Below are 13224 nucleotides of genomic sequence, written 5' to 3'. Positions count from 1 at the left end.
TTCCTTTAAACTTGTAAAGCTGGAGTCCCACCAAAGTGGAGCTCCGGTTTACGGAAATTACAATTCTTCAAGCTATTTCGCAATGGTTTGCGCAAATTGTCAGCTTCAGATCCTGTTGTAGAGATCACATTCATCAACGTCATTATTTGTTAGCATAGATCATTTCAATTTCTGTTGAGATCAGTGTACGGCAATCGAGACATAATCGCATAATTGTCTCGAACAACTTACGGATGGAAGACAAACGGCATTGCAATCGGCCAATACGAGTTGTAATCGGAGGCAGATTTTACTGGTTTTGGAAAGGCGATGAGCGTCACTTGCTTTCACTCGTGGAGGTAAATGTTACATTCAAGAAACATGATGAAAAAATTCAACAAGCTCCTTTTCTCAGAATCAAGCAGATTCTTCAACCAGTTCAATTTGATTCTATCTGCATGCAAGCGAGTGCAAATATCAACAACGTCAAACATCGCCGGTGGCATTTGCTTACTTGCTTGATTGTTTGTACTCTCACTGCATTGTGTCGTCCTCTCGATGAAAAGTTAACTTAACGTGGAATACAGTGGGTTGGAAATGGGCAAGAAACGGAATGGGGCCTTTGTTACGTGACATGCGAGCAAATGAGAACTTCATCAACGAAAGCGACGATTCCTTCACACTGTCACGGAGATACGCAACACTGTAGCTTTTATGTGCCTGGACAGACCTTCTTGATGATCGCGATTATTCCACACTCTCGTTGGAGCTTCCTTCACGGGACATCACTCGGGATCAGCGTGTTGCTTTAAGCGTTCACATAGCTTGTACGAATTGTTTTTATTTAATACCTAACTATAGTGCCAATTTAACGCTATATTTTGTGTGTAACTGGCCCTTAGCTGGAGTCAGTTACTGACGAGATGAATTCGAAACACCGAAGCCAACTTTTCACGAAGGTAGGGTAAATAAGCCCTCTTTCACCTCATTAATCAGAATGATACGCTATTGTGTTGATCAGTGATTGGATTGCGCGTTTGAATAAGAACAACATCTTTGCTTCGTTTCTAAGAAGCTGTAGAAAAAAATCAGTCCTGGAACATGTAAAGTATCAAAGATTGAATTGAAAAACCGACTACACTGAAACCTCCATCAACGAATTCTTTTTCATGTAATATTCGATTAATATAACTTTTATCGAACTAAATACCAGAACTAAATTCGAAATACTAATTACTAATAAAAGTTGGATATTTTCGGGGGATGACGACTGCGTGACGGAAGGCATCTTGAAATCTAACATGGCTACTTCCAGTTTAGATAAATTCTCTATAACCTCAACAATATGGTTATTTGCGAAATAAGCTGACGAGTACATGACAGAAATCGATGTTTGACGCCATTTCGAAATCCGGCTTAGATAAGTTCTCTATAATCTCAACAATATGGGTATTTTCAAAATGTAGCTGACGAGTAAATGACGGATATCGATGTCTGAAGTTATTTTAAAATCTTAGATGATGACTTCCAGTTTAGATACATTCTCTACAACCTTAACAATATGGGCATGTTCGGAATGGGACTATTATAGAGTAGATATAGATATACATTATTGATGATATGGTTCGCTCAACCGAAAGTTACTATATTGGCCTTCAAAATGACGTCACTCAGCGATTTCCGTCATCTACTCGTCAAGCCTATTTCAAAAATACCAATATTGTCGATGTTGTAGAGAATTTATCTAAACCATAAGGGGCCATGCATAAATGACGTAGCATTTTGGGGGGTAGGGAGGGTTTACCAAATTTGTGACGAAGTGTGACGAGGGGGAGGGTAGGGTCAGAAGTTGTGCGACGTAGCATTAAGTTTAAAACCCATTGTTTTGAGAAAACAATTTAATGATCCTCCATTCCCAAAAAAAAATAATTTTAATTCAAACAAGTTACTTTTGGTGCGGTTTTTCATGAGGTAAATTTACGATTCGCGGAATTACAAGTTCGCAAAAATACGAAAAAAAATTGTATGTGGATTTAACTTGCTGCATTAGTTAGCTAATGTTGCTAACTAGTAGACTTAGTTTGGAAGCTGAATTAAATTTTCACTTCGGATTCAACCAAACAAAATTTAGTAATTTAGATGAACGTATGGTTCTTAGAATCATTGGCAGCTGCACGATTGTGAACTGAGAGAACTTGTCTTCATGCTCTCCTTGACATATAAAATTCAAAATCAAACTATCAACACTATATTTAACATGAAATGGGCTTATTTTGCACGCAATTTGCTGTTATAATGGAAATGTTGATAAAAGTCGTCAATCATTTTGAAAGGACATGTATTTAAAATAATTGAAAAACAAATTTAATTTTTTTTCATCACATGGGCGCTGTGCATGGGACGAGGGGGAGGGGGTAGGTATATGCTACGTTATCTACGAGGGGGAGGTTAGAATTTTGTGACCAAATGCTACGAGGGGGGAGGGAGGGGTCAAAAATCGCCGAAAAAAAGCTACGTCATTTGTGTACGGCCCCTAAGTTGCCGTTTTGGATTTCACAATATCACCAAACTACCATTTCTATCATCTACTCGCCAAGCCCGTTCCAAAAATACCCATTATTACGGTTCTTAAGAATATTGCTCCACCAGAAGTCGTCATCTTGTATTTCTAAATGATTTCAAACATATATTTTCATCATCTATTTTTCAAGTCAGTTTCAAAAATATGCATATTGTTAGGGTTATCGAAAATAATCCCTACCCAGAATTCGCCGCCTTGGGTTTCAAAAAGGTTCCAAATATCTATTTTCATCATCTACTTATCAAGCCCGTGCCAAAGATACCCATATTGTTAGAATTTCGAGAATATTGCTCAGCCGGAAGTCGTCATCTTAGATTTCAAAATGGCGCAAAACATCTATTTTCATCATTTACTAGTCAAGCCCGTTTCAAAAATACCCATGTTGTTAGGGGTATCGAACGAACGAACAAATTTTAATAGAAATCTGAATCGAACTTTTTTTACGAACAAAGTTCCAAATAACGAACACTTCTTTAACGAACAAATTCATTTTTCTTAAATTGATTATAAAGGTTTTAACAGTAGGGTAATTTGCTTTCTTTTTGGGTTTAGAAACATCTCTTTGGAAAAATTTCTAACCCTATGTGCAGGGTTGGGAATCGAACCCAGGTGAGCTGTGTGCCAGGTAATCGATTTGCCAACTACGCTATGCCCGCCTCAAATTCGTTTTACGAACCCCCGGTTTGGTTCGCAAATTGATGTTCCAGTATACAACGCACCCTTCTTCATCCTTCCATCTTATCTAATGCGTCCAAAAATGAAAGCACAGACTGTTCTAACTAATGTGATCAAATGGGTGGGATGAATAGACGTGTTAAGATGAATTCGGGCTCAGTAACTATATCGCTTCGGCTGCTCAAACGTAGGACCATGCTTCAAAAAAAAACTCGTCGATGTTTCTTACGTTAACCCGTGGACAAACCAGCGCCAATAACAGCGTTTTTTTGGGTTTCATTAAGCTCTTCACTGTCGTTTTGAACGTCGCGTAGAGGAAGGTTTTATACGCGGATGACTGTTCCGCACACATATCTTTGTCACACCACGGGGCAAAGTGGGACAAGTTGCTATTTTCGACGAACATAATTTCTAGCGTTATGATATTGATAGATATATTTGGGAAAGTATATTGGGTAGAATTGAGAATTATTGTGACGTCACCTGAGATTACCTGTAAAGGCCAAAAGATCGAACAAGTGCTGCCACAAAGCCGAAGCAAATAGCTTCTGTTCGTAGAAGATTGTGATCAAATAGGAAGCTTCCAGCGCTTCTAACCCCAAGTGCCTCAACAATTCAGCCGCAGATTCAACCGAATGCTGGAGTCCGGTTTACGGAAATCACAATTGTTCAAACTACCTCGCAAAGGTATGTGCATATCGACAGCTTTGTACCCCATGACAGAGATCACCCCGTCGTATGCAAGTTTCCTTAACCTTCCGGAAGTGACAAAATATTTATTAATTTATTCATTAAGGACATTCATTAAGGTCATTTTCTAGAAAAAACTTACGGATGGAAGACAAATGGCATTGCGATCGGCCAATATGACTTTTTATCGGAGAAGGCCGATATCACCGATTTTACGCAAAATACTCCTACAAATTGAAAGGGGACAAGATTTTCATGCAAACACCTTTGCGAAATAATATTTTAGTGCCAAATTATTAAGAATGAACCTTCATAAGGTCAGTTTTAAATAGTTATTAGCAGTTAAAATCTTATTTTTGACTAGTCACGGTCATGATCTTTCTAATCGCTAAGAAAGAAAGGCAAGCAGGAGCTTTTGGTCTACTGACGTTTTAAATACACGAAAATTATGTCTAGTTTGAAATACATTTGACTCAGACCCGAACATTACAATGGTCAAGGGTTTCTGATAAAGAAATAATAATAAAAAAATTTGATTAATCAATATGTGTTTTTCTTTTTTACTACCTTCTATGGTTTTGAGAAATTGATAATAAAACTTTTTTTCTATCATTTATTATTTGATAATAAAACTTTACCACATCCTAGCTTCCAGTTGCAATTAAATGATCGGGTCACAGGTACAGATAGCTTGCCAAAACAGATATTTATGAGTGAACCTCTACATTTTCATTTACTTGAAAATGTCCATCGCCTTTTCTTTTCAAGTTTCCGTACAAAACTTCTGCCCATAAAGCTGCAAGAAGGCCTTGAAGTTAGTTCTGTCATCTATTACCACGCAATTGAATTTCGTCGGTATCCGGAGTCGTAACACCGCACTCGTTGGCTGTACGGGAAAGGAAAATGCGTGAGCGACCAGTGTCCAGGGAGACTGAAGAATCCCGATCAGAAACACATAACAGAAATATTTCAAAACTATATCTCGCATTATTACTTGTTATAAATTTCTGTTATTTTAACTACTAACGAGACCTAATTTATTACGCAATATGTTCAAAAATTCTGATCGGGATGGCAGCCCAAGATCGTGCAGCCTGCAGCTATCATGTTAAAAAAGTTAAGCTAAAAATAGTTTATGACACGAATTACGAATACGAATAGAGATTTTTGGTCAGGTATTCGTAAAAATAGAATTTAACAAAATACTTTATCTTGTATTTCAAACTGTCCCTGTCAGAATCACTCACTACAACTGCAGACGAAACGGGAACTGTCACCCAGTAAAACACTGCTTAAAGCCAATTGCAGCTGGTCGTGATTCTGATTGTGGTATTGAGTATACGGTTCAGATGAGCGGACGAAGTGACTTCAAGATGGCATGTATCATCGCGAAGGCTTCGAGTGTTTGCATGTTAACGTGTTCGATCGCGTGGGTTTTTGCATGTTACGTGCGATAGAGTGTATGCGATTTTGCGTGGATAAATTAGATTTTGATACCGTGTGACCATTTTAATATTTGGCATGTGTCCTTGAATGATCGCGCGGACCGTCAATATGATACTTAATTTTCAGATTTTAGATGCTAGAAGAGAGTGAATTCCCCTATATCACTAGAGTTTCCGGTCATGTCGCCGTGGAACGTGTTATCTAGAGGATATGGGCGATATTTCATGATTGATTCTAGGCCCCAGGGTAGAGACTTCCGGACGGGACCGATTCATGGTCGTGTGAACACAGGCATTTGTAGGTTCACGTTTGAGACCGCATTTGTAAATTTATAACTGCTAAAATCATCTTTTTATCACTTGGGTTTCATCAGGTTTGCGACATCGCGTACCTAGGTGTTTGTGGATTATCGCGAACGACTCAAGCGTTTGTACGTTAACGCACTTGTCACGTGTGCTAGCGCTTACGTTACATCGCGTGCATAAATTCTATTTTGTAACCTTGTGGTCATTCGCATATTCGACTGTGTTTTTGAATGATCGCATTGATCGTAATTCGTAAATGTGATACCAAATTTTCAGTGCGCAGTTCAGATTCTCGAAGAGAGTGAGTTCCCCCATATAACTGGAGTTCCCGGTAATGTCGCTATGGAACGTGTTGTCTAGTGGATATCTGTGTTATTTTTTTTGACATTAAAAATGTCTTACTCCACTATCTGGGGCTAGGTGTCATTCTAAAATCTAAACTATCTCCCATGTAACGAAACTATGTAAGGTTTGCACGCTTATAACTCCGATATTACTAGATGGATTTTAATCATTCATACACCAACCGATTCAGAAACACCTAACTTAAATATTGGTAATAATTTAATATCTCCCCAATAAAAGTAGACTTTTGGAAATTGGTAAAATTAAAAAGTTCACGAAAAACGGGAAAATTACCATTCGTGAGGCAGATTTCTCAGACACAGCCGTCAAGAGAGGGCAGCTTAGTTGCTCAATGAAACACGAAAAGTCATAAATAGAAGCAACGCATGTCCGTTTAAATCAGTTGTTGCTCTTATCCCATACGAGCAACATCGTCTCCGGGCGATGCAATAAGCGCTATCGATTTTCGGTAACGTTGGCATTTGCACACACTCGCACCTAAGTGACTAAACCATATACTGTTAGTTTATAAATAGAGGTGACGCGTACCCGTTTGAATCAGTTTTTGTTCTTATGTCGAACGGGTAAGATCATGGCTGCAGCGTCTGGACACTACAATAAGCGGTAGACGCTATGCATTTTCGGCAGCGGTGACCGTGTGCGGATTTTTCGGGTACCAGCACGGTGTCACAGAATGATTTGCAAAGTGGGTGGGCGGGGTGGTTTGGATTTAATTCAATACGGTGTGTGCTGCTTAAGAATGTTGCATTTGAAAAAAATATATTTATTTTTATGCATGCGTGTGCGTTGTAACTTGTTAATCCATGTTTACGGTGCTTTGTAGCTGCGTAGGGTAAGGAGCCTATTGGTTTTCATGTTTCATATTTAGGTTATATGTTTTTTTATCAGTAAGGCATCTGACAACGTGCTTCTTGTAGTTATTGCACTGTTCAGCAGCGTAGTATTTTATATAGGAGAGTACACTCCGGTTTCTTTACGCGGATTTTGAAATTTACGCGGTTTTCATTAACGCGTTTTTTTTTAATTTACGTGGTTTTCATTTACACGGCCTGTATCCCCTGCGTGAAAAATCTGAGTGTAATTGCATCGGAAACAATCACATTCCCAGCAGAACTTTTTGTTTTCTAATTTCAAACACTTTTGTTTCGTACTGCACACAACGGAAAATTTTAAAACAGACTTACCGTCCCAGCAGCAGTTGAAGCGGGTGTTCTTTTTCAATTCAAATTCAAGCCATGTCCTAAGCGTTACTGGACTTAAAATTGTTTTCCCAGTTTATCCAGTCAGAATATCTGTCCTACCCTATATATTTAAAACACAGTTCTAATTGCGTTTTAAAGTATACAACAAATAGAATGGTTGGGTATACTAATTTAAATTTTAAAATAAATCTGTTTTAAATTATTAAACAAACCGCTGTACTGAAGATATAATTATGCCAGTCCTATTACCACAAAATCCACCTATATAATATAAAACGCTGCAGAATTGGTATAATAATACAATGTTTACACTACAGAGTTATAACACGTTTTAATAATTAGCAACAAGAAAAATGTCACCACGATAGTATAAAAACCCCTTTTTAACTGGTAGTGCGAACGTTGCATAACAATGTAATTTATCAAATAATTTCATTTTTTCCACCACTAATCGATCAAGAAATACTTAAACTTAAGATTGTTTACTTAAGTTCATTAGTACACTATTGAAAATTTAAATGGAAAATGAAATTTCATATTTCATGGAGAATCTGTATATTTCCGTTGGCGGGCGTGGGCTTCCTCATCACAGCTCTCAATATGGAACTTTTCTTTTGAATATATTTTCTGGACAGACCAGCCCATTTTTACTAGATGGATCAGCCAAATAATGCCAATCACCTAGTGAGATACTTGATTAATTAATAGATTACCGTTAAAAGACCTTCAATACATTATGTTTTGATGGGGAGGGTATATAGCAAATTGTAACATATGAAAACAGGCGAGTGAACAAGAACGTGAGTCGATATGTGTGATAGATAAAAATCATTTGCACGCTCTTGAAAAAAGCTACATTTTTAATGTCACCGTGGTCGTGTCCTGTACACAACCCTGTAATTTTTTTTTTTGGTTCTAGGAACGAGAGTAGAAACTTCCGCATGTGATCGATTCATGGTCGCTCGAACACAGGCATTTGTAGGTTCACGTTTAAGACCGCGTTGGTGAGTTTAAAAGTGCTAAAGCGTTTACTTTATCCCCGTTGTGTTGTCAGGTTTGTGAGATTGCGGGCCTCGGCGTGCGTGGATGATCGCGAAGAGCTCAAGCGTTTGTATGTTAACGTGTTTTTTGCGTGTTCTAGCGCTTACGTTCCTTCGCGTGTATAAATTCGATTTATGGCCATTCGCATATTCGAGTGTGTTATTCAATGATCGCGCTGACCGTGAATAGGACACTTAATTTTCGATATATGGTTCAGATTCTAGAAGAGAGTAAGCTCTTCCATATCGCTAGAGTCATGCTATGGTCATATCGCCATGGAACGAGTTATCAGTGGATATTAGTTTTATTTTTTATTGGTTCTTGGGCCGAAAGTAGAGATTTTAGGATGTGGCCGATACATGATCGCGCGAACGTGGGCATCTGTAGGTTCATGTTTGAGACCGTGTTTTTAAATTTATCCTCCGGCTGTAATCGTGTTTGGGAGATCGTGAGCGTAGGTATGCGTGGAACTCGCGAATAACTGTCAAAGAACATCTGGTATATTGTGATCTTCGGGAGTTTTGACATGAGACAATACATGTTTAAGAGTCCTAAACCACGTCAAGATACAGTATCAAGCCGAGGGTAAAATCGTGCGATCTACTAATTAAGCCCAAATCGCTAAATTTGGGTCAATAACGTCTTCGGAGAAGTGTGTGGACATTACGAGCCATTTCAAATGGTGTTGTGATTTTGATTGATTAATCTCCATAAAAGAGTGATATATTTATAAACTTTTTTGCATGTGCATATATTAAGATTACGTCTTCAGCAAAGTTGTAGAGCAAACTTTTGCCAACAACCTTGCTGAAGACACAACGGTATCTTCTTTAATATTTTCAACATTATTGCTTGTTTGTGGATGATCCATTAAAAGCTAATTCATTAACCAGTACCAGGTTATAATTTTTCTGAAAATTTTATTGTAGTTTTACTCTTATTTCGTCAATTTTTGACCGATTGGATGGATCTGGAATTTGAACCAGTTTCTGTGTCCCATTAGCGTTTGAATCCGTTGACCGGTTCCGGAATTATTCGGAATCCCCCTGGGGTATATCCGGCATCCAAATGGGGTGACAGACGACTTTGAAGAAGCATCAAGGCAAGTATTTTTTTTTTTTGGAATTGGCCTACATATAATTATTTTTCATTGACCCTTCACAATGGACATGAATTGGACCAATTTTGGTCACCGGCAAACTATTTCGTTAGAACTCTAGAAAATGTATATGCATTTCCGGTAATAACAAAACAGTGAAAACCATCATCAATACGTCATTTGAAAGCGCGTGGTGAGTAGACACGGAAAAAAATTGTTTTCAGTTTCGTGAATAAAGGGTCAAAGTCACCTCAAATTTCATCACGAAAGAAACCCTGTAGAAAATAACCCCGTGGACCTACCCTTTTCAAAATTTCAGACAATAAAATATAACCCATTAGTAAGATTTTGGCATATTAATTTCATTCAACTTCAATACCATAACTCGCACCTTACGCTTAATTCTACTAATCAGGTTCAGTAAAATATCTGTCTGCATTTTCTTCTGTAAGGAAATCCACTTTTTCTTCATGTCTTACTCAGATTTGACCTCCTTGGGATGCTTCCGTAGTGTCTGCTCTATAATTGCCCAGTATTTTTGATAGGCCTTAGTTCCGGAGAGTGGGTACGAGAGTGACCCCGTTGGCTTCATAGTACTTTAGGACAACATGTAAATAGTGGCACGAAGCTAGATTTAGCCAGAAGATCGTAGTGCCCCCGTGTTGCTTTAACAGAGGAAGCAGACTTTTCTGTAGACATTCCTTGAGGTAGATCTCCCCGTTTACAGTCCCGGTAGTCACGAACGGCGCAATCCGTTTACCACATCAGCAGAACGCTTGCCAAATCATGTATTTATTGGCAAACTTTGAAAGTTTCTGCTTCCTTACTTCCTTCGAAACATAAAACTTATGCTGGACGGTGAAGGACAGTAGCCTCGGAAGTCCACCTTGACGTAAGTCTCATCATCCATGATGAGACAATTTGCCTTTGTCAGCATCTGAGTGTACAGTTTCCGGACCCGTGACTGTATTTTGCCTATCGTCATCATTAGGAGCCTTCTGCAATTTATACGTATACGTATGACGCCCCTCCCGGTTCATGGTTCTCTGAACGAAAAACTAGGACAGATTCTTCAACTTTTTGGCCACATTCCTGAACGAAACATTGGGATTCCGCTTAAACGTTTTCACCACACGCTTGTAATCCTGATCACTAATAGAACATCCATTCTGGCCGAATTTCTCGTTCCATTCGATGCCCAGAGTTTGGTAGTAACGTTATATCATACGACTCATCGTTAAAAGTGCGATTACGTGTTGTTTTCTGATGTCCGGATGAGAAATTTGAGGATTCTCCAGGTGCTTGGTATAATTGGGCTTGGTATTTGGGGTGACGCCATCTTTTCCAACGTTTGAAAAACTAACAGCGATAAAAATACAGTCTAAATAATACACTCTAAACTAGTTCCATCCAAATTTTCAAGAGAACATACCCAATGGGTTATTTTCTAAATAATAAAGATCGCCATGTTAAGTACTAAATTATGTTTACTATATAGCTTAATTAAATAGAGAGTAGTCATACCTAAAGTTCTTATGTGATAAAACCACTGTAATGCTGCTTTAGTGAAAAACACCTGTAAAATCGTGCGATCTATTGATTATGCCTAAATCGTTAAATTTGGGTCGACAACGTCTTCGGAGAATTTTTATTGACATTAGAAGCCTTTTCATATGGTGTAGTGATTTTAATAATTAATCTTCCTAAAATAGAGGTATTTTTATCAACTTTCTTACAAATATGTACATAAAGATTTTGTCTTCAGCAAAGTTGTAAAGATAGTTTTTACTAATAACTTTGCTGAAGACACATAGGTTTCGTCTTTAATATTTTGAAAATTATTTATTGTTATTTGTGGATGCCCTCTTAAAAGCCAATTTATTAATATAACTTCAAATACCATTCTGACAAGTTTTTAACCGGTCATTCACAAACAACGGTCTAGAACTTCGAGTGTACCAAAAATGGAGATTTGTGGTCTGCAGTAAAGATGTTCGCAAAAACAAGTTCTTTAACATTTCTGGAGACTTCATCGTGATTTATATACTTTAACCCTCCGCAGACCTAGTGGGGCCCATTACGACAATAAACAATATCAATTGGTCGGAGTTTTCACATAACAAAAATTCACTTTGGTTAACCGCATTAAGCTCTTTCTTCCAAGTTATATAATCAGTCTTGAAAGATTAGTTCCAACAAAAAAGTGTTTGTGAAAAAACGAGTATCATGCGGTTTTTTCTAGATAATTGCTATCCATTCACCAGTCAATTTTACATAAGGAGCACCTATTTTCGAGAACCGCACGAAGCGACGTTTCAGTCTGTGCATTGCAAGGAACCTTTGACAATTTGTATATTTTGAACTATAAACTGGATATCGAAGTTTTGTATTCTCATACGGCGGATGCACGTCCACTGATACTTACCCATTTAAAAACCAATCACAAACAACAATCCACAAAAGTTCGCGAAATCGAGAACCATTCGCTATATATGTATAGCTTTGGCAAAAGACCCAAGTCACGTGAAGTTGACATCAGTCTCCGCTTATCGCCGAACCAGCTGATGTTCGTAGTTCCCGAGCTTCTCCCGCATCGTGAGTGCACATTCCCAGGTCAATTAGTGCATGGCAGATGAAAAAAAATGGGAACCTAACCTATAATGTGAGGTTGTTTATATTTCACTTCACTAGTTTGTAGCATACGGGCTTTTATCACTCGTGTGTGGGCTGCGAGGGTGGAATGTTGATATGGTTGGGAAAGGGGAGCAACTAAATCGTTAGCCTCGTTGATTGAGTACATCCGGCTTTGGTACGGCGAGCGAGCGGTGGGAATTATGGGAAACTATGAGCTGATGCCGCTGCCGCGACCGGTGCGGTCTTCGTTTGCTGAGCTTTAAATATTTGCAATGGAATGGTTGATCTGATTCCGAGTCGAGAATGTTCCGTTCGGAATGGGAGTAAATCATGCGAAATGGGCTAGGTGAAATCAGAGACGAACTCATCGGACTGCGAACGTACGTACATGAAACGATGGGAAGTCTGCGAAATCAGACTTTCTAACTGATATGGTATGATCGCATGACTTCACATGCAACATGTATTGAGTATTGAAAAGTCATGCAAATTTTAAACTTCTGGAGTAGACATCCGAATGGAATGGAATCAGTAGAAACCCATGCGATGAATTAGTTTCTTGCATCCAAGTGACCCATGGATCATCAACGTGCAGCAAGACCGAACTTGCTTGTATAAAAACTTGCTTACCATGAACCAGAAGACAACCTGCCATTGGTCAACCAGTTCCGAGGGACACATTCGACGGTCACCGGGGTATGTACGCAGAAAGCACGCACCAATGTGTTTGTACGTGTGTGTATGTGCGTGTGTATGTAAAATTTGATACCACATCACACGGCGCAAGGTCGAGGGCAAACGACGATGTTTTACGAGATGGTTTATGTTTTCGTTCCAAGATTCCGTTCACGGTCGGGTGGCCATCCAGCGACGCACGGGGTGACATTGCCCATGAACGAACCGTTTTGTTGACGTTGGTTGTTTGTTTGTTTGTTTGTTGTTTTGTTTCAAGTTGGTCGTTGTTTCGTGTTTCGAAAATAAAGAAGCAAAAAGTGGGAATAAAATTGAAAGAAATGAGTTAGTTTGGTTTTGTAATAGTGCAGTGCTGTGGAGCACTGGAAATTGAGATATCTTGAAACTAGGTCGAGTGGGAATGACGATTGGTTAATGCTCTACCCAGTCGATCGGTGAACATGATATCATGATCGAATTCAACAATGATGAGCAGTGATAAAATGACGAACTTGACTACACTGGCCTGTCAAA

At 38.7% G+C, this 13224-nt stretch overlaps 1 protein-coding gene across 3 annotated transcripts in view; it reads right to left on the bottom strand.

Annotated features, from left to right (window-relative positions):
• LOC131692065 (SH3 and multiple ankyrin repeat domains protein 2) overlaps positions 1-13224 on the bottom strand; it is a 415982-nt gene that overhangs the window by 212152 nt on the left and 190606 nt on the right. For 2 of the 3 annotated variants that reach the window (XM_058978917.1, XM_058978919.1), the window contains exon 3: positions 12649-12666. The exons of the other annotated variant lie outside the window; for it this stretch is intronic. In XM_058978917.1, coding sequence (XP_058834900.1) covers positions 12649-12666 — 18 coding nt within the window. The remainder of the gene's footprint in view (positions 1-12648; positions 12667-13224) is intronic. 3 annotated transcript variants of the gene reach the window in all.

Source organism: Topomyia yanbarensis, chromosome 3 (genome assembly GCF_030247195.1).
Source record: "Topomyia yanbarensis strain Yona2022 chromosome 3, ASM3024719v1, whole genome shotgun sequence".
Taxonomy (NCBI): domain Eukaryota; kingdom Metazoa; phylum Arthropoda; class Insecta; order Diptera; family Culicidae; genus Topomyia; species Topomyia yanbarensis.
The sequence above is the reverse complement of the archived record's forward strand: the minus strand, read 5'-3'. Positions and strand labels throughout refer to the sequence as shown.